General features: G+C 38.9%; 1 protein-coding gene across 1 annotated transcript; it reads left to right on the plus strand.

Moving 5' to 3' along the window:
• Window positions 1–2451: 2451 nt before the first annotated feature.
• On the plus strand, window positions 2452–24164 carry c3b.2 (complement component c3b, tandem duplicate 2). Its single transcript, XM_053229349.1, has 44 exons — window positions 2452–2588; window positions 2812–2832; window positions 2923–2961; window positions 3112–3141; window positions 3495–3687; window positions 4479–4644; window positions 4792–4862; window positions 6026–6117; window positions 6218–6300; window positions 7191–7278; window positions 7428–7530; window positions 7912–8026; window positions 8609–8724; window positions 8809–8952; window positions 10068–10283; window positions 10490–10690; window positions 10771–10929; window positions 11012–11141; window positions 11522–11590; window positions 11987–12298; window positions 12925–13117; window positions 14289–14374; window positions 14604–14743; window positions 15050–15259; window positions 15577–15643; window positions 16189–16275; window positions 16358–16561; window positions 17026–17101; window positions 17195–17354; window positions 17523–17633; window positions 17796–17940; window positions 18287–18450; window positions 18964–19119; window positions 19506–19565; window positions 19673–19763; window positions 20682–20733; window positions 20822–20909; window positions 21094–21183; window positions 21277–21382; window positions 21531–21620; window positions 22413–22490; window positions 22576–22656; window positions 22758–22905; window positions 23834–24164. Exons 1-44 carry the CDS (start codon window positions 2497–2499, stop codon window positions 23970–23972), a joined length of 5262 nt encoding a protein of 1753 aa, XP_053085324.1. The 5' UTR covers window positions 2452–2496; the 3' UTR covers window positions 23973–24164.
• Window positions 24165–24932: the final 768 nt, after the last annotated feature.

Raw genomic sequence — 24932 nt, forward strand, 5'->3', positions numbered from 1 at the left:
TTTTCCAAATCAGAAGCCTAGAAACTCACATGAAATGGACATACGGTAAATATATATTTACTGTTCCAAATGGCACTGTTTAACAGTTTAAAGTGAAGGAAATACACACACCTAGTGTGAGCAGAGGCCTTGATCGACTTGCTCTTGTCCAGTATAACTAGGATTAAAGTAAAGAAATACCCAAAAACACAACTACTTGCCAATAACCCTGTCTTGTTATCTCTTAACTGAAATAACTGGGTAATGATGATAAATTGCACAAGGATAAACTGGCTGATTATCATCCATCATTCAGCACCGAATTAGAGAACAAATAAATGGCTTATACAGCTTATACAACCATACACAGTATGACTTGCAGTGAAATGCTTTGTACAACTGTTCCAACATAAAAAGAAAGTATAGAAAAATATTAAATATAAGAGAAAAAAAAAATATATATATATATATATATATATATATATATATATATATATATATATAGGAAGGGATTTATATTTTTAAAAAAAGTGTATAAAAATATGAATATATATATGGATGGTGGCAGCAGCAGTCCAACGGTACCGATATAAAGTTATAATATTACATTGGAGACTCTCTCGCTACTGTTTGGTTTGTTATCATACCTCACTTTCTTGCTTCCATCTTCATCTGTCACCATGAATTCAGACTTCGTTCGTGTTTATGTATACGTACAAAACTCCTGCCCGTCCCAACAGCTCTCTGATTTAGAATAATTGGAGTAAATGGTTGTTTAATTATTAACAAGAAACCCCAGTAAGAAAGCAGCATAAACATCCCAGAGTTTGTTCAAAACGTTCTGTAACTGTTTAGTGATGCAGCCATACCAAAACCTAAATGAGTAACCTACTTAGTATTAATCATAGAACATGGCCATGAAAAGCATATGCATGCGTGTGCATGAACTTAAGCTACTAGGCCGTTTCTTTATAATGTTAGCTAGTTCATTTTAAATGACGTATATTAGCTAGCTACATTTGTTTACTTGGATTGAGTACGGTTGCCGTGGTGACGTGTGGGGTTTGTTTCACTTTGCAAAGGCTCTTCTGTACAGCTGTAATTAAAGTAGCTTATTTGTTTCCATTGCGTTAGAATCTCTCGTTTTCAATGTCCGATAACGTCCGATCTTCAAGAACGATCTTCAAGAACAGGTATTTTCACTCACCTAGCCAGCTTTTGCTGTTATAAATGAACTAGTCATTCTGAATTTTATTTTTAAGATGTTTTTTCAGGTGCTTTGTATTGTAGGAACATGCTGTAGTTCTACCTCTTATCTGATATTTTCACACAGCACAGTTTGCAGTCTGCTTTGCTTTGATATTGGGGCATAATTTTTAGTACAAGTAAATGAACACTGTGTGGAACCTACAGCCAATAGCGTAATCAATATCCATGAATCCCTAGCACTTTGAGATTCAACATTTGGACACGTGCACTGTGCTTAGTGGCCATTTTATGCAATAACTGAGCATATGCGCAAAAGAAATTGTGGTTAATGTGAAGAGAGCGCAACTCAAAACACTACTTGAGGCTACTTTAAAGGCAAACCGAAAAAGGAAGAGGAATCAGTATTAACTACAGCTACAGATCTTCTAGAAGAAATGATATTGCCATCTGGTTTGGCAAAGGCTACAGGAGGTTATGGGACAGTTAAGGTCATGGGAACGCCTCTGTTTAAATGCTTCACAAAAATCACAAATTCCCATGTTTGTTAAGATTTGTAAACTGTGTTTACAGAGATCACACAGTAAGTGTGTTTCCAATGCTGGACCTTGGAACTGTCAGCAAAGAGCAAACACAACCTTCTTTCCTCTCATACACATACCTAGACAGAAGGGATCATGATAAAAACAGAATTTTCACCAAGCTAAATTTCTCAGCTGCTTAAATAGGTGTTTATTTACATATTATGGTAAATAATGGTGACATTTACATATACTATATATGGTTGAAAAAGACTGTCCTGAAGTGAAAAATGTTTCTCTTTTGCATTTATCTCACTCAGGGGAAAAAAAAAAAAAAAAAAAAAAAACAGTTCTAGCATTTTAAATTCTGATTAAAGTAAAAAAAAAAAAAAAAAAAAAAGTGGGAAAAAAAAATCACAGTTGAAAACGGTGGAATTTTCTTTATGAAATGTGCAAATTAGACACCAATTTCAATTTAGCAAAGTCAGTGAGTTCTGAGATATATATAATATTTTATATATATATATATATATATATATATATATATATATATATATATATATATATATATATATAATATAAAATTATATTATCTATATAATAGGAAATGTCTAAATTTCACCCTAGAAAGGATTTTCCCAGGCTAGCACACGCTTGTTGTAGCATTGCCAGAAAACTCTAATCGATCGAAAATTGTGAAATAGTGGGACGGCTAAAAGTGAAACGAATGTGTTTCCCGTTAGCTTTGCTCTGATCTTGCAGTACTTTGTGGAGAAGCCCATCTGTAAGGATGCGCTCTTTAACGCTGTTATTATGCATCTTGTCTATGTGTAACAGATTAATTGCTCAGTTTGAGCCTTTATTTGACGATACCTACAACTGGTAAGTTGGTTTTGGAGTGTTTTCTCTACAAGAACGTTTTATACATTATGCATAAGCTTGGATTAGACTGCGCTGTTAGCCACAATGTCTGAAAAACAAGGCTTTGTGGGGGTTTTTGTATGTTTTTGTTGTTTTTTTGTGGAAAACCAGTCAAAGATGTTCACTGTACTGTATTTCATGAATTCATTCATGCGTGATCTTTGCATGTATAATTTTATTACAGGCGCAGGCCTTTTCGTTGGAGGTATGTGTCACAGAGTTTATTGTATGTGTGTGATGTTATTCAGAATGAACAGAAAACACGCGGAAATTAACACAACTTTTTCCTTGGTAGATATGATGATCATACTTTTATGCATCCTTTCGATGATTTGTAAGTAGATGATTAGTAAGCTTATACTAATTAGCAAACTGCACCAGAAGGACATTGTCAAAATTTTTAGTTATATCAAGGATAATTGTTTTTTTGTTTTATATTCAGCACAATTGTTTGTCAGTGAAAGTGTGTTCTCTGTGTTTGCAGTAAAGAGCCGGACTTCGACCAGGCACCAAAGTGAGGAAATGGTCTTTCTCCCTCTCACTCTGCACACACACTCACACACACACACAAAATCTGGGGTGGATTTCAAACGTGGACAATGTAGAAAATAATCGTACATTTTTATCCATTTCTAGTTATGTTTAATGGTGAGGTACATCTGGGAAACAAGTTAGTTCCTGTTATGACATGTTACTGCAGCTTTAAACAGTTCCTTCATCAGCCTCTCTTTCTTGAATTATACTTTTATTAAAGAACTCTAGACATTCACTTTTAGCTTCAATTACTAATACGTTGTGGAAGATATAAGCTAGCACAAGACCAAACACAAATGGTCAAGAACAAGACATGGAGGTTTGTTTCTGCAGGTTTGTGCTGGTGACTCCGGCAGTGCTAAGAGTGGAAAATAAAGAAAACATCCTGCTGGAGGCATTTGGACTTTCCGAGCCTGTCAGTGTTTCTCTCTCAGTATACGATTTCCCAGACAAGTCAAGGCAACTGTGGCAGGGAACCATCACCCTCAACTCAAATAATAACTACAGCTTCCTCCAAACCATCACGGTAAATTAAAGTGCATTTGTTACAGGTTTGCTCCATGTCATATTGATTAAGCGCAACTTGCTTGGCCACACCCCTTATAATACAAGTCAGAACAGTCAGTTTGTATTAAAATCATGTGTGTGTAGTACTCATTGAATTTTTAGTGTGACGAGCATACAAACATCATGAAGACATGACAGTCTCTATGATTTATACAGAGATCATTTATCCAATACAAATCAATCATAATTACTACTGGGGCTGTAGTCAAGACCAACCACTGTCAAGTCCAAGACCAGGATAGGCGAGATTGAGTCCAAATGAAATGAGACTGAGAACCATCAAATACTTTTTGAGGCCAAGCCTTTAGTTTAACTTCAAGACCATATTTAGCAAGACCAATCCCCAAGACCTGTCCAAGTACAAAAGCCAATAAGGCTGAGATATGTCCAAGTCAATACAGAAGACAGCATACAGCCCTTATTACTACAGACATCCTCCAGCTTAACAAACCTGTGTCCAGAAATCTTATCCCCTCGCCCAGTATTTTTTTCCAGTGTCTCTCTGGAATTTTAGTCCTGTCCAAATCGGTCATGCCTGTGCATTAACATAACCTGGGCAATTAATTAACACTAAAATTAATCAACAATCTAAATTAACATGTTGGTAGTGATTGTGTTATATCATGTGGGAAAAGGTTTTGTGAAAAAAGAGGTGTGGAAGACCTCACTGAATGCTTGAGGTTTTAGATCAGACCTGCTAATTGTATTATTTTAATGGTTTTAACTGATGAAGCTGAACCTTCTGCACAGATTAATCCAAGCCTCCTGCGGCCAGAAGAGAAAGAGACCAAGTATATCCAGCTAGTTGCCCAATTTGGACACTTCCAGGAGATTAACCAAGTCAGTAAAGTGTCCTTTCTGTCTGGTTACATCTTCATCCAGACTGACAAACCCGTCTACAACCCAGGAGACACAGGTAATAACTGTAACAATTACAGACCACAGCTTAAGTTAAACCCTGTCTCACACTGTCACTCATGTTTTCATGCTCACTCGTTTACTGAAGTATCCAACACACTGTTGTTGAATTGTCGATTCCGAATGTCCTTTTTCTCTTGTACAGTGCGTTGCCGAGCGTTTGTTTCTAACGCAGATTTTCAGGCTTTCGACAGCACCATTTCCGTTGAAATCCAGGTAAAGCTTGTTCAGCTCTTCTTCTAAAACCTAATATCTATCTATAGCTTGATAATTAAACTATTGTGTTGAGCAATGTCTCATCAGTGGAATATGCTTTTGTGATTGTGCTTTAAATTTTTTTTTTTATTTATTTATTTATTTTTATTTTTTTGAAGTCTTTACTGCTCTACTGGGTTCCTGCTGTATTTCCTCCAAATACCAAACAGTTCTGTTAAACAGAAAAAAATCATTCAAACAAGTAACATTGGTGCTCAGACTATCTACTTTTAGTTTCTCTTCCAAAGGTATTTTGAGGGGAAAAAAAAAGAGTGATGGGGAAAATAATCGACCTCATTCACATTCACTACACCTACGACTGTATTTCGCATGCGTCTTTTCAATCATTGCTGACGTTGTACTGTGTTCTGTATAATAATTCTGTATTATTATTTCTAAAATTTATAACACGCTGAAGAATTCCAGTTTAAATGGGTTCAAGATTCAGTGAAAGTAGCAATATATAATTTCTGCTTCAAACGAAATCAGGACAAAACCTTTTTTAATGATATAGTTTAATTATAGACAATATTTGATGAGAAAGTACCACTCATTTCTTAACATTTTGCTTATTGCATAGTCATGGAGAAGTCAGTGGATCCTTGGTCTATCAATTTTATCACAGCAGACCCAGAGTGAGCTTTGAATCATAGCACACTGGGCCAATGGCAAAATGAAAGATTGTGGCTTTCCAGCTCGCTCTCATGTTCTGCTGCACAGAGCCGTTCTCTCATACACACAGGATGCAAGTAAAATACATGTATCAACCATCACTCTTTCTGCTGGAGGGCAAACATATGCAACAAAAGGTTTTTTGCAAGAAATAATGCCATTACATTAAGCATCTGATAGAAACAAGCTGCCGACGAAAAAGTTTCCAGGTGGAGCAGTAGAAAAGGCCAAGAGATCGTGAGTTCAAATACTGACAAAGCCACAGGCATCCATGTCCGGGAGTCAAGAAAGCAAAAGTGGCCATGTTCTCTGGGTGGGAGGGGTGTCATTCTCTCTGTCCTGTCAATTACAGCAACACTAACCAATCATGGCCATCTGTGAGCTCATGTATGTGGAAGAGGGCAAATAGCACTTTTCAGGAATGAATTAATCTGGGGGGGGATCTGTTTCAGAATCCCGATGGAATTACAGTCTATTCCACACCGAGAAGCAAAGCAGCAAACGGCATTCTTTCCAACACTTACGGACTCTCGGACATTGTCAAGTATGTATAGGAGTTGTTAGATATTCGTGTTTTGTTTGATTTATTTATTTATTTTAGGATTTGAGGTTACTCACCGTCAAACATTTTTACTATTTTATAGAGAGGGCAAGTGGAAGGTTGTTGCCAAATTTGACCACTGGAAAGAGAACACGTATAGTGCAGATTTTGAGGTGAAAAAGTATGGTATGTATTTATATTTGTATAACAATAATGAATGTATTTATATTTGTAAAACAATTGTAATCTGAGTGTGTGGTTTTTTTTCAAATATTCAAAACTTTAATAGCAGACAAATATTGCATTCTTTTAATGGTTTTGTTTAAATAAAAATGCTCACTGGCCTCAAGTGGATTTTGTGCCTGAAATAGAAGTTTAAAATCCCATCTTTATTATCCCGTCAGAGTATTCTTACTATTTTTATTATTATTAGTAGTAGTAGTACTAAAGTAGTCAAATAGGTTAAAAGGTGAAATGCCCAGGAAACACAAAGTATCCACAGTGTCCCCTTAGCCCTGTCACCTAGCCCTAATTTTAACAATTTACAATGTACAAATTTACAAATTGTACAGTGTGTTGCATAAGTATTCAGTCTCCTTAAACTTTTTCACATTTTGAAGTGTTACAACCTGGAACTGAAATTGGACTTATTCAGGATTATATGTCATGAATTGACAAAATAGTGTATCGTGATACTGAAGTGGGAGGAAAACTCAATATAGTTTGCAAAATCATTGACATAAAAGTTGTGGCTGCATAAGTATTCATAGACTCTAGGGTCTAACATAAACAAACAGCATCATGAAGACCAAGAAGCTATTAAAACAAGGCCAGGACAGGCCATGTTCTGTATCCTGTTCTGTATCCTCTTGGTTGACTCCTCTAGTCGCAGTTGTGCCATATTCTTGCCCTTTTTAATAACGGCTTTCATGGTGCTCCACTGGATGTTTAGTATTTGCAATCATTTTTATAACCACCAAACCTTGATTGATGTCAGAATTACTTATGCAAGGCAATGTATTTCAGGAGGTTAGGTGTTGAAATAACATTCTTAGTCTAATTTTTATCGATTCTAGTGCTACCAGCATTTAATGTTACGCTAATACCGAAAAAGACCCACTTCAGTTTGGAAGATCAGGAGTTGAACGTGGAAGTGTATGCCAGGTCAGTGCTATCTTACACTTTATTACAGACTGTGCCTTGTACAATTGGGTCTAATGTTGCTTATTTACTGTATACACACAGATTACAGCGTGTTGTGTTCATTCACTGTTACTCTGTCATTATCATTGCACTGTATAATCTTTTCTCAGATATGTGTACGGCGAGAAAGTAGAAGGTGTCGCATACGTGGTGTTTGGAGTAGAGAGAAATGGGGAGAAAGTGCGACTCCCATCCATGAAGCAAGTAAAAAATGTGAGTGAAATAGAAAGATCCTGTCTATGGCATGATGAAGGTGAGATAAAATAACATGGACAAGGAAGTTGAAAGTAAGTCCCATCCAGGGTGTGTTCCTGCCTCATTATCCACCGTCCCTGGATCTGCCAAACCCTGACCGTTACAAAATTCTTATTGAAGATGACTGAATGAATGAAGATCAGGTGTTAGTTCTTAAAAGATGACAGGATTTATAGTGGCAAGACAGTACGGTGGTTCCCTCTTGAATGAAATAAATAAAGTCTGAACAATTCTAGGATTCAAATTCTAGAGCTGTTGCACTCAAAACTGTTTTTGATAATGGATCCAGGCTACGGTACCTTCAGTCTCTAACACACTTCTGCTTATGACTGGTTGCAGCTGGATGGCGGGATAGCCACTCTGACTATAGCTGAGCTTAAGAACGCGTACCCTGATATCAACAGCATAGTGGGCTCGTCCATATATGTGAAAGCTTCCGTCATAACCAGCACAGGTAGGAAGTCTTTGTTGCAGATCACTATCGTGCATATAATTTTACTGTTGAAAGAAATGGTCAACAAAAAACAAACAAAGCAATGTCTAGAATTACTCAGAGGTCCTTAGGGTGAAATCAGCAAATTTATTTCAGGCAGACTTAGTACCCAGAGAAATACAGCTTCTATTTCTATTTCTATCAGTCTTTTGTAGTTTTGAAGCTTGAGCATTCATGACTGGCCAGTGTAAATCTGTCTACATTCATCATTGATCTTGTGGCCGTTTTCTTGTTTACGATTTTTGATCTCTGTATTAGCCCAAATATTAGTACACTTGACCACATTTTTGTTGGTATTGTGCCAAACGGATGCATAGCATTACATTTTGAGGATGTGCACAAGCATGACTGCAGGATTTGTGTGGCAGCCATTGTGTATATGCGTAGGTATGAATCAGTTTTATTTTTTTCAACATGTGAAAGTTGTATGAATTAAATGCAAACACAGAGAATTGTATGGATGTTTTTGAGGGATCTATGGAGTGCTGTACTAGGCAACACAAAGAAGGTCTCTGAAGTATCTTGATGCACTGTCATCCTCAGGAAGTGACCTAGTGGACGCAGAGAAGACGGGCATCAAAATCGTCTTAGCACCATATGTGATCGCCATCAAGGACACACCAAGGTTTTATAAATCGGGCCTACCATTTGAAGTGACGGTAACATATATAAATAATACTAAATAAATAGTGAATTAGATTTGTGTTATGCATCCACTTAAAAGTTTGCATTTTGGGTCTCAGGTTACAGTTAGCCACCATGATGGCTCCCCAGCTCCAAACGTTCCTGTTAAAATCACCTTACTGCCCACTCCCATCACAGTCCACAGCGGCACCATCAAAGTCTCTCTTAATATGCCTTCTGGCATGAACCCTGTGACATTAACAGTGAGTCAAACACACACACGCACACACACACTCACTGGCATTACCGGAATACCCCTGACCCATGCCGTCATTTTTGAAGTTGTAACAATTGTATTTCAAAATTTTATCTCAATTCATACCAGTATTATAACATGTATAGACCCCAAAGGCTTTAGAAGTCCAATACAGTGAAGCCAATACAGTGACCTTTTTCTTTCAGATTTACAAGCACCTGTTGTTTTAGGGGTCCAAGCACCAAATGCATATTCCAATTTCTTATCATTTCTTAGGTTGTGCCATGTTCGTGGTCATGATTTCACTGGCCTATAATAAAAAAAAAAAAAAATATATATATATATATATATATATATATATATATATATATATATTTTTTTTTTTTCAAATTTCAAATAATTTGTCATGTTACCAAGAAACTGGAAAGCCCGGCTTCCTGTGTCTCTCCCGTGTCAGAATAGTTACAGCTTTACCTCTGACAGTTACAAAGCCCTGGAAACTGGACTGACACTGGAAACTCCTTCCACGAATGTTAAATAAACATCTCCACACACAGTATTTTACCATATCAACAATTATGCAAGTTTTTTTAATCCATTTATATGGATCATCCACTATACGACCCTATGTACGTTGTTACTATTCAAACACATTAGAGCATGCGCATTAATGTAAGCTTGTGATTTGCCTTGTAGCTGACACTACTGCCAGAGCTGCAGTTATAGACAATCAACACCTTACAGCCAATCAGAATAGAGAATTCAACAGGGCTATGATATAAAATGTATTTAATACACTTTGTATTCAATTTTTCCATCTCTCGTCTAATTTGCGTCTACCATTCCAGCTTCCTCCCAAATGGTACAGAAGTTCTGTGTTTTATATTAGCCATACAGATGTAGAATTAAATCCGAGCAGTTGACAGTTAAGGACCTAGCAGTCATTCTCCGGAAACCCTACAACTTGAATTTGCAATCTTATAATTCAACCTTAACCACTAAGCTACTACATATTAAACGATATTGTCTGTTTTGAATATCATCCTATAAAATAGAACCAGTAGTCGAGACATGCTTACCTGTGACCCAGACACAACTGTATTTTGTAAATTGTCCTTGCAGGCAGAGACTGTAATCCCAAATTTGAAGCAGGAACAGCAGACGAAGGCTGATTGGTTGCTGGAGCCGTACTCACCTTTTAATCCTGCACGGCTGAATCAGCTTTACATCACGCTAGACACGACTACAGTGAAAGCTGGACAGACTTTAAACTTCAAGCTGCACCTGAGCACCTTCTCACCGAAAGAAAGAAGCTACCTACAGCACATTTCCTACATTGTAAGTCACACACTCTGACGACTGGATTTTTATTGATTATACTCTATATAAACATATGTATAGAAAACATAAAATATAAAATCTGGTTGATAAATAATTCTAACAATGTGTATAATGTCTTATGGATGCATTTTAACACGTTATAAACTATGTTTATACAGTTTTCCTTATTTTATATTGTTTTCACTATTCCCCGCATACACTAGGTGTTGAGTAAGGGGAGAATAGTCCGTGCTGGCAGGGTAAATGTTGGAGGGCATGAAGTGACTAACGTTCCCCTGCTGCTGACTTCAGAGATGCTGCCTGCGTTCCGCTTCGTGGCATACTATGTATTGCCGTGGCACTATAGAGTGGAGGTGGTGGCCGATTCCGTTTCAGTGGATGTGGAGAGCTGTTGTGTGGGATCAGTGAGTCGATTTGCATTTGATGTTTGATGTTGCTGTTTACTGTAGCAATGGATGTCCCACTGACATGATGAATGTTGTAGCTCAAGGTTGAACCATTGAAGGGAGAGGTGAGGGACACGTATGCACCAGGCGACAGCTTTAGCTTTCAAGTTAGGGGCGACCCCGGAGCAAAGGTCAGCCTGGTCGCTGTGGACAACGCTGTGTTCCTGCTGAGTAAGAGCCGGCTGACGCAGAGGAAGGTGATGTCACAAGTGCATTCATTTGAGATGCTGATACTCACTCAGTTATGATTCTGCCACTAATCCAGTTGTGTACCACCAGATTTGGGACACGCTCAGACAGGGGGATCTGGGTTGCTCGTCAGGTGGAGGGAAGAATAGCATGGGTGTGTTCCTGGATGCAGGCCTGAATTTTCAGTCCAGCTTCAGAGTAGAAACCAATGAAAGAAGAGGTAATTTTTTTTTTGCACTTGATAATTACTGCCAGGTTTAGGAGGGTAGTTTTTTTTTTTTTTTTTTGTCCTCTAGCTTGTGCTGTGACTTCTACAACAAAGTGAGGTTTGTGTAAAAATCTTTGCATTAGCCCAATTATAATATGATATTTTTGTTTAATTTTTTTAAGGTAAGTCTTATGGTTTTCCCTATGTGAACTTGCATGAATCTTTTACTGATTAAACAATCAAATAGATACACAAATAATTAAGTATATGCACAATTAAATAATTAAGTAGATAACATTAAAATACTGAACCAGTCAGGTACCACTAATGATCACTGATGATTTAAATAGTAGATATTAAGGACTCTTGTGTTCTGTATGTTTTCTGGTTAGGCAAACCATGTCACTGGAAGTCCAGGAAGAAGCGTTCTGCTGAACAACTGCATCTCAGAGCCCAGCTCGGTAAATAATGGCTCTAATAATACCAGGGCTAGTATATCAATCACTACTGAAACATTAAGTTTCATTGTTTAAAAGGCCAAATCACTGAGGTCTCTACGGTGAAAATTGGTAAATTTTCTTAGTTTAATACCCAAAAGATCAAGAAACTTTAGCTGAGTGGTGTGTAGGAGGAGGCGGGGCGTAAGATGACTTGTAAATGCTCTTTCATTTGTTGGTGAGAATGGAAAAAGAGAAACTTTTGCTATGTGTGTATAGAAATAATGGAAGTCAAGCAAGCACTGAGAACACTATGATGAATAAGCAAAGACTAAGAACGATAACATTTAACCAAATAATGCTGACTTATTTGTGTGTGTGTGTGTGTGTGTGTGTGTGTGTGTGTGTGTGTGTGATTAGAGAAAACCTATTCTGACCGGTTTCTACAGCGCTGCTGCTCTGATGGCATGAGGGAGATTCCCATGCCGTATTCATGCCACCGTCGTTCTCTTTACATCACTGAGGACTGGAGCTGCGTGATGGCTTTTCTCCAGTGCTGCTCGAAGTACAGGGGCGAAGTTCTGGGCATTATCACACCACCACCACCCACCGCTTCAGAGCCAACCACACCAGTGCCAACCACCATGCGACGCGTCTTAGATGATGTACACAGGACGGAGATGTATCATAGAGTGGTTATGAGCAGTTCTCCATTTGGTCGACAAGGCTTAGGTTATCCACTTTCATTTTCATGTTTTCTCAAGACATCAAATAGCAAATAACATGACAGACATGAGTACATAACTCTAACAGCACATTCTGAAATGTTTTATTCCTCCTATTCCACAGCAATGTACAATTTATTGGATTATAGTTGCATTTAAATTTGTGAACCATCCTGTGCTTACTTACATTCTAGCAACTATATAAGAAAAGCACAAAGTACAACATTCTCTCTGTCCTGAAGACTTTCCTGAGGCGTAAATCTTACTGACTGTTACAATGTGACACTGGAGACTCCTTCCACAGATATTAAACAGAAATTTAAATAAAACGCTATATCAAAATGTATATGTTTCTTTGCTAAATAGTGACTTTTTAATCTATTTATTATTAGGCTTTGATAATGTGAATCGCCCCGAATGAAGTCCCTGTATAAGTTGTTACTATAGAAACGATAACATAATCGAGCACACACACTAATATACGCCTGTGATATGCAGCTGGACTACTGTCATGAGAGTTGAGAATTCAATAGTGCTGTGGTATAGCCCATTTTATTATGCACCTCAAGATTTTTAAAACATCCAGTCGCCTGTAATTCTGAACTGTGTTTGGTCGCATTTCTGATCTTTCAGGAGCTTCCAGTCCTCATATTGCTCGCGGTCCTCCCCCCCGTGATGGGCATGTAGTCCTGGCATCAGTAGAGGAAACAGAGGAGGAGTATGATGATGAGGACTATGAGCTGGATGACATTTATGTTCGCACCAAGTTTTTGGAATCCTGGCTGTGGACTGATGTCAAACTTCCTGAAGCACCCCAGGCAGATGGGTAAGACTGATTTTCTGTATAATTCATCCTAGTCTTATACCTTGGGTGTTAGAAAGGCATTATATTTAAGTCCATTTAATTTTTATAATTCACCCAAATCTTGTGTTACAAAATTCATATTTTTATTTAATTTATTTAATTTTAAAGTTTTATATATATATATATATATATAATTTTCTGCGTTATTTTCCATTATTAAGGAACACACCCAAACCCCATGAATACTAAATGCTCCAAACCCCCAATCACCTCTAATTGCCCCAAATCCAAAAAAATAAATAAATACCATGACCTCAAATTGCCTTAAACTCAAATATCAATATCACCTTGATTGCTAATTTCCCCAACACCCAAAAATAAATACCCCCATGACGTTTTATTGCCCCAAACCCTAGTAATGACATCATGGCACTGCTCTTTTTTTTATACCTTAAAAAAGTTTGTTTTTTTTTAAAACCTTTTTTAAACAGATGGGTCCCTGGTAGTCTAGCGGCTCAGGATCCCATGTTCTCTCCACCATGGCCCAGGTTAGATTCCCAGACAGGGAACCAACCCAGCCACTGGGACTGTACTCTCAGTGCCACTCCCAAGCCCAGATAAAGGGGGAGGGTTGTGTCAGGAAGGGCATCCAGTGTAAAACCTGTGCCAAATCAAACATGCAGACCAATGATCCACTATAGCGACCCCTAATGGGAGCAGCTGAAAGAAAAACAACCTTTCTTAAACTGCTAATTGCCCCAAAGATAAATATCACCATGACTGCCAACTCCCCCCTCCCCCGAAAAAAAATAGCCTGTGAGCTCAAATTGCCTTAAACCCAAATATCAGTATCATCCTGCCTGCTAATTTACCCAACACACAAAAATAAATGCCCCATGACCTCTATTTTCCCCAAACCCTAGCAATGACCTGGAACACCATAGCACTGCTCTTTATTTTTTAGTTATTTTTTTAACTTTCTTTTAAATTTTCTTTTCAACTTTTTTCAGTTCTTTTCAAGCACTGTGTATTTTCTTCAGGAAATACAAATGTAGTTATAATAATAAATATTTATACTTATATTCATTTATACATTTTAGAACATAATTTATAAAAATCATTTTTAGTCTTGCAGATAACACTGGTTGGATAGAAATGCCTTATATATTCAAGCATATTTGTCTTTTTTCAGATTGGCTGTCTTGCCAGTGGATTCCGTTCTCCCTGACAGTATCACTCAGTGGGGGATTTTGGGTGTTAGTGCATCATCTAAGACAGGTAATTCTCTTGGACTCCATTTCCATCTGTAGCTGTCTCTCTCTGTTCTTTGTCCTGTATATGTCAGACTCTCCTGCATTGTTCATCTAGTGGTCTGACTTTTTGTATTACAAGTAAGGGCCAGACGTACGTACACCAGGAATCACAGCACAAAACTTAACCTGATGGGGCCGAATGTTCAGTTGGCTACTGCATTTCCATTTTGAAATCAGATTTTGCGTTCCTGCAGGTTTCTGTGTAGCCGAGCCATTCAACATCCGAGCCTGGATGCGTTTCTTTATCGACCTTCGTCTTCCTCGCACCGCAGCCAGAAATGAGCATGTGGAAATCAAGGCCGTGCTGCACAACTACATGAACGAGAACATGAAGGTCACTTCCTCACATTTCCTCATGCTTTAGTGCATCTCTTTATTCAACATGGTTGACTTCTTCTAACAGATACCACTTAGGGTTATAGACTACATTACCACCAACTCTGTTTCTACACAGAGGATTAGTACAGACCTCTCCATCATTCAAGGAGTGTTATCACCACTCAAATTCATTCACATATTTTTTTCAAGTATGCTTAGCTTTTGTATCAGAGTGAACTACCAAATATCATATTTATCGCAGATGTTTTGAATGTTAACGTTGTGTTTTGTGTATGCTGTCTGTGTATATGTATGCATGCAGGTGCTGGTGGTCCTAACCAAGACGGAGGACATGTGCAGTGTGGCGTATACCGAGGATCATAAGCAGGAGGTGCTGGTGCGAGCTCGCTCCTCCGTGCTCATCCCCTACACCGTAATCCCGCTCCGAGCAGGAGAGCTCCCCCTGCAGGTCACTGCCGTGTCGCGTAGCTTCATTGGACAGGACGCGATCCGCAAAAACCTCCGTGTGGTGGTAAAGCTTAATATGGACCTTTTATTACTCAGATTAGCCTGTTTTTGAGAAATAGTATTGATTTTTAGTCAATATTATGTGTTGGTTGTTAAAATACACAAAATGTCTTACCGTTTCAATCATGTACATGATATATTGTGTAGCATAGTGTGTGAACAGATAGTTCAAATATATTTTATGTATTTTAACAGCAGGATTTTTCAGACAATCAGCTATTTCATTTGTTTTAATTAACATATTCTTGAGTAACTGCTTTTGCTTCATTATAATGTAAGCATGTATATGTTGTCTTAGCTGTGCTGTGTGTGTGGCTGCAGGTGGAGGGCATTCAGAAGATGGAAGTGAGGAGTTTTGTGTTGAATCCTGCTGAAAAAGGAGACAGCGGTGAGACCACTTCCTGTTGCCTTAATTTAGTATGAGCCATTCGAATTAATATGCCCTCACTGGGCCTCATTTATTAATCTTTTCGATGAGAGTTGAGAGTGAATGTGTTCAGAGACCAAACTGATCTAAAATTCCTGCCAGACTTACAAAGTTTCAGTTAACACTGATTTTTTTGTTTGTACTCACTTGCGTATGTTGATAAATGCCAATTAGCTGTACATTTCAAGTGTGTTCACAGAGAGGTGATTTACCTTTAGCCATGCCCACAAAACTCTAAAAGGGCAAAGCTCACAGAGAGCTTTCAAATGACAAAAAAAAAAAAAAAGTGAAAGAGCACCTCCTAATTGCAGAGTGTGCTAAATCATGAATACCATGAATTATGATTTACCATGAATCATGAGCTTCATCAATACCAAATTTCATGTAAATGCTCCAGTGAATGTTTTAGGAATAAATCCGTTCACATCCAGGTTGATAAATAAGGCCCATGTTTTGTGTGTGTGTGTGTGTGTGTGTACACACGTATGTGTGTGTTTGGTCCTCAGATGGAAATCAGCTGATTCAGGTGGATAAAGCTAAACTGAGTTCAGTGGTTCCGAACTCACTTCCAGAAACATATGTCAACGTCAGAGGTGAAATTTTAATCAGCATACTGATCAGTTACTTTCCAGCTTGACATATTTTACTGAACATTTCATTCCCATGTACGTTTAGGCAGTTTGCTAGCCGACAGCATTGATAACTCCATCAATAAGGACTCACTGGCGGCCCTGATCCGGATGCCCGGAGGCTGTGTGGAGCAGAACCTGGCTAGCATCACACTGCCGCTCATCGCTGTTCACTATCTGGACCGCAGCTCACAGTGGGAGAGTGTGGGTTTTCAGCGCAGAGATGAGGCTCTCCTCTACATAAAGAAAGGTAAGATAAGGTCAAATCCAGCAAAGACCCTGAGCTAAATCACCGCTCACTGTTGGGTAAGTATAACGCTAGCTCAATGAGCTGTAGCTTAATGCTAGATTTATAAGAAGGATCATTCAAATGCTAGTGATAGATAGTGTTTGATTCTTGCTAGCTTCTTAAGAAGTGAAATGAAATTGCTAGTTTTGTAAGAAGGGTCACGTAAATGCAATTTTTAAAAAATAAATAAATTTTTAAAAAAATAAAAAAAGAGGGCATTTGAATGCCGTTGGCTCATTATTTTATATATATATATTATTTCTACTGAACTGACTGTTAAACCCTTAATCATTAAGTGTTTGTGTATGGCATTTCACATTATTTCACCAGTGTGATTGCTCTTTTAATTTTAGGTCAAGTGCAGACAGCACAAAACACTATATTACATTGATTTGATGTACTCTGTCTCTGTGCTTTTGTCTCAGGCTATGAGAACCAGCTTCATTATCGCAAAACAGATGACTCATATCCACCGTATCGGAATGAAGGAACCAGCACCTGGTATTTACACAATTTTTACAATATGAGATATATTTGGTCTCGTCAGGCTATCTATACTCCCTTAAAATAATCTTCCTCCTCTCTGTGTCACAGGATCACAGCGTTTGTGGTGAAGGTGTTCTCCATGGTTTATCCGTTTATCACAGTGGATAAGCAGCACATATGTGGCCCGCTGCTCTACCTGCTCAAGCACAAGCAGTTCTCATCTGGGGCGTTCAAAGAGGACAACCCAGTCTATACCACCTCCATGACGGTGAGAGGATAGACTTGATGAAAACATAGACAAGTTGACTAACAAGCCAAATGGGAAAATCCTGTGCAGTATGTGGGAAGAGCCAGAATAGTTGGATTTTTGGATGGATTGGTAGTCTGGTGACTATATTTGTACTGACTCTCTTTGTGTGTGTGTGTGAGTGTGTAGGGAGGTCTTCAGGGTGCTGAATCCAGAGAAACTCTGACTGCGTTTGTACTGATTGCATTGGCTGAAGCTCAGAGTGCCGCTACCTGCAGTGATCCAGAAATAAACATGGAGGTAACACACACACACAGAAGTCAATATGTATTTATTTCCTGATCTTAATTTTGGGAAAAGAAAACACTCACCTGTTCACAACAATTTCCAACACTGCTTTCATTCTGTTTTCCTTTAATAACTCAGGCTTTTGGACTCTACTCTGTCTGTATGTTTTTGCAGGTGAGGTTCAGAAGAGCAGGAGAGTATCTGAAGGAGCAATACCACCGGCTGCGCAGGCCATATTCTGTCGCAATTGCATGTTATGCCCTGGCTGTGAGCAATCAAGGCTGCTCGAAGAGTGTGCTGCTGAAATTGGCATCACCAGGTATTCTCAGCCACACCTTTTTCAATTTTGTAGCATTAACAATAACTTGATACGTATAAAAGGAAGTAAGGCAGTGTTAACCACATAATCAAAGTCTGAAATGCCTAAACAGTGTATGAAAGGAAACTATCAGTGTTTGGAGGCATGAGGAGGGATAGGAAGAACCCTCAACTAGTGCCTGAGCTTTGCATACAGACAACAGACGATCTCTGTGCTTGGATCAATGTGACCAACTGCCAAATCACATTCCTTGATTGAGATCAAATCTAATAAAATTTTTTTTTTACACATTAGTTGTCTTTCATGCGTTTGAAGACATTAATCTTTCTTTGCCTTTTGATCTCAGACCGCACACACTGGCCAGATGCAGACAATTCCTTCTTCACATTGGAGGCGACAGGTTACGCACTGTTAGCCCTGCTTAAAGGTGGCCATTTTGAGGAGGCAGCCGCTCCGTTCAAGTGGCTGAATCAGCAGCGAAGGGTTGGGGGAGGATACGGATCCACACAGGTATTGGTTGTAATTAATTTTTGTAATTATCTCTGACTTTGGCAATTTCATTACAAGAGAACTGAGTCTGACTGGTTGCCTGGACAGTTAAAATTTGCCTCAACATGCTCTTTAACAGCTAGAATAAAAGGACATTTCAAAATACAAATTTTAACCGAGACCAAGACTATCACCACTCATAAAGTACTACTCAACAAGTTGCCCCTACAGAGTTCTGAATAATTTCAGAGAACAATGACCAAAATTGTGAGAAAAATGGGATGACAATTCCCCCCAGTTTTTTTTTTTTATTTTATTTTCTAAGATGTTTATTATGTATTTATAATTTTATATAATGGATACAATCTGTTAGTGATGTTGAAGTGCTATAAATGAACCAAGCCTTGTGGATAACCTGCATAACACTGCCCACATTGTTTTACAAACAAGTTTTGAGTGTGCAAATGTATAAGTGTGCATTATCAAGTATGTAGTATCCTGTGCAAGATGCTGAATCCCCTCCCTCTCCCTTAGTCCACCATGGTGGTACTACAGGCTCTGTCAGAGTACCTAGTGAAGAAACCCCCTCCGTCTGACATGAACCTGCGGGTGGACCTCAGTGTTTCTGGTCGCTCGGATATGAGCTGGTCCTTCACCCCTCGACTGGCCCATTTGGCACGTTCGTCTCGGGTCAGTCACACCTAATTTGCCTTTCCTTTTTGCGCATTCTTGCACTCTTTCTCTTTTTTGCCATTCCATTTTTCATCATCTTTCAGTCCATTTCACTGTCTGCTCTTTATTTAATTTTCATTTCCTGTTATAGCATTTGCTAACTATTTGCTAGCTCCTAATTAAATAACTTGTAGAAACCACCTTATTTTATGGCAACTTCCTCTGAACTAGCAGCTGTTTGCCTGTTATACAGTCAAATTGGTGTATTCAAAGAGGTTTTAGCTGTGGCAAACTAAGGCTCTCTGAACCTAAAACTCTTCTGCAATGTCTACAAGCCTGTGTAGGCAAGTATAAAGGATCCAGAATGCCTCTCACTCATTGTCACACTCAATAATGTTACACAGGTCCCTCTAGATCAGGACTTTACAGTGCGCGCCTCAGGAAATGGCCAAGGAATCCTGGAGGTATAAACTACAAAAACACACCCAAGATACTTACATCCCAAGAACCCAACTACAGCCTCATTAGGGCAGGCTTGATGTTTATCTTTCTGTCTCTCCTTCCTCTGCAGGTGGTAACAGTTTACAATGAGTTGCCCAATGAGCATGAGAAGAAATCCTGTAATGGCTTTCAATTGAACGTTTCCATTACGGAAAGCAACGGTACATCTTTACTCTATTATCCTGCCACTCAATTTCTATATCCAGCCCAGTAATGCATCTTGTGGTCAAAGAATGAATGACCAGAATACTCACTTGTTATTTAAGTTTGATAGGTTTATTCGTGCACTCCTGTTGATTCCAAGCAATGCTAGCCAATTGTGGGCAAGTTACCATCATTGGAGAAGACCAATTAGGGAGACTACTGTTTGATAAATAAATAAATAAATAAATAAATGTTATCTGAAGGCAGTAAGAAACTGGATCAGGATTGTGGATGGTAGTTAGTACCTTAAAGTTGGAACTAAACTTTGTAGGAAAGTTGAACCATAAGAACCACTTTAGATCTCCAGGAGAAGAAACATCCATGTAGATCTCCATGACAAAGTTTTTGTGGCCATAATAGATTTTTCTGAAAACAGTTAGACAAGGGTACATGACTAGTGCATATTTCCATAAGGGCTCATAACTATGCAATACTTCCAGCAGAATAGTTCCCGTACACTGATGATCTCCAGAATCTAAAGAATTCTTTATCACTTAGAGCTCAAGAAGTAGTGATTTTATCTAGGGAGATCTCCTGAAGCAAGATTTGTAACCATGGCACATATCTAGGAAAGTGTTGATGACCTTGGTAGATCTCCAAGAGAAGGACTTTGATCACTGTAGCTCTCCCAAGGGTTGGTGAAAATTCCAGCATAGGTTTTATGGCCAGTATAGACTTCCAAGGAAATGCTTCTTGATCACTTCAGATCTCTAGGAGAAAAATTTGTGCCCCTAACCAATCTAACCCCTGACTTCAGCTCTAGAGAACAGGGGTTCATGAACACCATAGGTCTTCAGGATAAAGGCTGGAGACCACTATAAATCTGAGGTAAAGTGTTTATGTTCACTGCTCTCAACTTTCTCTATATGTCACAGAGAAGCCTCCAGCAGATGTAGAGAAGGTGTACAAACTCAGCATCAGTGTGAGGTAAGCCAAAAATATGTAAATGCATCATATGACTTAAGTAGCAATAGACTGCAGTATTCACGTTAGCATGAACTTTTTGTCCTATCAGAGCTCTGGAGCAGCATCAAGTGCGCATGGCAGTCCTTGACATCAGTCTGCCTACCGGCTTTGAACCAGAAACCTCAGACCTCGAGCTGGTGAGAAACTAAACAGGCTGAGGAATATCATGCACTACAAATAGATAATTAATGTGTGATTCAGACAGGTGTATAATCAATGAAGACAAAAGATGACCATTTTAAGACATTTAGGGAAGGACTTCAGGAACAAACACCACCTAAATATACTTGACAATTGTTTTGTGTGCTCTTTGATCTACAGCTGGCCAACTCTGTGGATCGCTATATCAACAATTTCCAAGTTGTAGATAATCTGAGCGATCGAGGATCTCTCATCATTCATCTGTTCAAGGTAACATGGAGGAATATATGCTGCTGAGGCTCATCTCCTTTTAGTGAAATACTGTATTATAATGTTCTCCATGTACATGTTATGTGCTTTCAGGTATCCAACAAAGAGGAGGACATCATCTCCTTCAGGCTGAACCAGAAGTTTAAAGTGGGCCTCCTGCAACCGTCTACAGTTACTGTATACCAGTATTACAACAAAGGTACACACAACACTCTCCTGTTGTCTGCCTTTTCTAGGTAAATAAATCTAGTGTATATCAAATCATGGTTTAGTATAATATATCAAATCTATCATGTGATTCTGGTGAATGATGAAAAATTTGGTCAAATGTAAGTGTGTGTTTTCAGATAAACATTGCAGCAAGTTTTACACTCCATCAGAGGACAAAGAGCAGCTCAGTCAGATCTGTAAAGGCAACATTTGTCGCTGCACACAGGGTAAGATATAGACACACCTATACACAGCTGGAGATTTTTGGCAACTGTAGGCACTAAAGTGAAGTTTCATTTTATGCAAATGTGAAGTAAAGTAATTTGGTGACTACCAACAGGAGTGAGGGAAGATGGTTCATTTTTTCTTCACCACAATAACATTATCCCTGTTCCACATATTAGTTCATACTTGTAGCTCCTGAGCCATTCAGTATATCGCACTAGTCCAGCACTACCAGTGAAATCACTGCAACCAACAATAGACTAAAGACTGGTCACCCACCAGGGACCAGTGGAGTGTTATCAGTGACCCTACCAGGTTAATCCTGCTTTCACACCGGCAAAGACGTAATTTGCAACTAGACCTCAGGTTCCCATTAAACGTGCAATGCAAAAAAATTATACAGGATCTGAGAAGTTCTGGAAAAAAAATCTAGGTTGTGTCTGGCCAAGAGTTATCCACAATGTATATAATAATTTTCATACCTATAACATTGACTGTAACTAATCTTGTTAAACTGCAGAGTAATGAATGTAAGTAGCAACCTCTCTAATTGTGTATAAGAAGCTGTTTTTCACAGGGCCTTCTCCTCCAGAATGGAACATGGTTGTTGCTGCCAAGGTCACGTGTTTCACAAATACACTTCAAGTGCTCCAAGTGGCCACTGGAGGGGCAGAGGGGGGTCGTGGGATAATATTGTGAGGGCAAGTCAGCAAGGACAGGTTTTAAAAAAAAAAAAAAAAAAAAAAAAGTAATGAAATGGCACACTTGTGACCAATTCAACCAAATTTGTGCAGGCAACTGCTGCGTGATGAAGACAGCTGCTCAGACAATCACAGCGAGGAGCAAGGCTGCGTGTAGTGGAATCCACCATGGTAACCATTACAGATTATCGTTATGCTAACGTCGCTCCAATGAACTAGTATCCATTGTTGCTCATGTGCATGCTCTGTTTTCCAGTGTATAAGGTCAGAGTGTTGAGTGTCAGTAAGAGCCAATATGACAGATATGAGCTGGAGATCCTGCAAGTCATAAAAGAAGGTGTGCAATTTGTGTTTTTCTCTAAAGCCTGTAACCCATTTGGTCTGTTACTTTAAACAGTGTGTGTGTGTGTGTGTGTGTGTGTGTGTGTGCATGCACAGGTTCCGAGTTTGGTCTAAAGGAAAAGGACACACGAGTGTTTCTCTCTCATGCTGGCTGTAGGGCGGGACTTAATCTACTTAAAGGGCAAGACTACCTCATCATCGGGCCATCCTCTGACATTTGGCAAGCAGGCAGTGACAAGAACGGGTAACATTAAACAGAACCCCCTGTATCTTCATAGAAACAAAGATACACACAGGACTGGGCCTAGTGCTCTAAGCGGAAGCTGTTATCGTCCTCCTCACAACCGCTCAGCACCTCCTTGCACCGAGACAAAACAGACCTGACACCATACTGTGTGTGCAAAGCCCAACATTACATATACTGCAGGGAACTGAGGAGTAGACAACAAAAATATATGACACAAGATGGTGTAATGAAGGTGCAGAGGGGAAAAATGGTCTTTAGGGGTGTGTTGGCATTTTCATGCGAGTTTGGTATAGGATTTGGGCATAAATGTTATTTTGCTTAATCTATAGATATCATTAATCTAACGTACAGAGATGGCAACCCTAATACTAGTAATTCTGTCTACTAGTATTATACATTGACAATGAACTGCACATACAGCCATCTGCAGAAAAAAAATGACACAAGAGTCCCTTTGCTTTTAAACACTCAGCTATATATCTTTCAGAATCCTTCAGTTCGCTGTACCACTCGTTACATTACATTCTTTCGTGCAAACTGCTATCACTTTGCAAACACCCTTTCTGGCCTTCTCTTTGCTGCTCAAGTTGTTCCTGTGTGTATTTATGCAATGTGTAATACTGCAGTTCATTCAAAGGTCCATCAGAGGGGGCACTTTGGCTATAATACACCTACAAAATCCATAGAGGACTGCTCTTTCTGTCATATTTTATTTTATTTTTTAAATAACAAAGGTGAAACACTGTCCTGTCTGAATTTCACCTCTTAAAAAATAGGTGATTAAAAAATCCCTGCATCAGAAATGTGTGTCAAACAATCACGCTTTAGAGTTTCTGAATTGTTATTAATGGCTGGGATTTTTGCACTGAGTATTTGAGCCAACACGCACATTTGGCTTAAGATTATTTCTCTTTCTTACCTACAGGTACACATACACTCTGGGGAAGGACACGTGGGTGGAGCACTGGCCGTCATCAGCTGAGTGTAACGCTGGGGCGCAAAACAAGTGCACAGAGCTGGAGAAGTTTACAGCAGAATTGCAGGACACCGGCTGCCAGACGTGAGAACCACACACACACAGGGCTGTCTGTGTTCACTGCTTTAACATACGCGCACGTGCAATCACAAATATGTTGTATATCATAAAGCATTGATGTGAGTTTAAGTGTCTATGTTACATACAAATCTCTATCATAGTGAAACTTTTCCAATATAAAAGGCACACAGATCTAAATAAAGCTTTATATTAGCAGTGATCTTTGTCTGCCCGTTCTGTCTGACTTGAAATCAAAGACACTCTTCTGCATCGCTCTACTCTGTTCTTTAAACAGGTTAAAGATTAGTGAGGGTGCGGTGTTTACTCGCGGACAGTGTGTTGACATTAGCCAGGTTGATTTAGAACACAACCCAGACTCGGTGTCTTCCCTGGATCTATTTGTGATGAACGGCCATCTTGGATCCGCTGCCCTACTTGTCTAGGGTCAAAAGAAGGAATGTTTCTACCACAGGAACTTTTTTAGTAACATGCTACGTTTCCACAAGGGCCGAATTGAAACTTTGTGTCACACAAGCCAGCTGGAATTATTTAAGATCTAATGGTACTACTAGCTAGCAGGCTATTAATATTTAGCTCATGAACTGTTTGCCATCTTTAATGACTAAAAAAAAACAAATCTGGCAGAGAAGATGGTCATGTGACCTTTCTGTCTGTGATCTATGACCTTTTCACAACAGGTTTAAAACTCGCATCAAAACAAAACACTAAAAGTAAAATCCACCCTATATGACTTGGACATAATTAATACTGAAATTCTGAATTGACTTTTTTTTTTTTTTTTTTTTTTAAACTTTGACAAGTTGGTCTGTTTTCACTTTTGTTACCCACATATCACCCGAGATGCCATCCGAAAACACGCTGACATTAGTACTGTAGTGGCTGTAGTGTGTCACAGGTCAAGTGGAATTTTTTTAGACGCACGCTTCAGAATAACAGTAAGGAATAAAACAGCAGGGGGCATGCTGTT

This window comes from Pangasianodon hypophthalmus, chromosome 25 (assembly GCF_027358585.1).
Source record: "Pangasianodon hypophthalmus isolate fPanHyp1 chromosome 25, fPanHyp1.pri, whole genome shotgun sequence".
NCBI lineage: Eukaryota > Metazoa > Chordata > Actinopteri > Siluriformes > Pangasiidae > Pangasianodon > Pangasianodon hypophthalmus.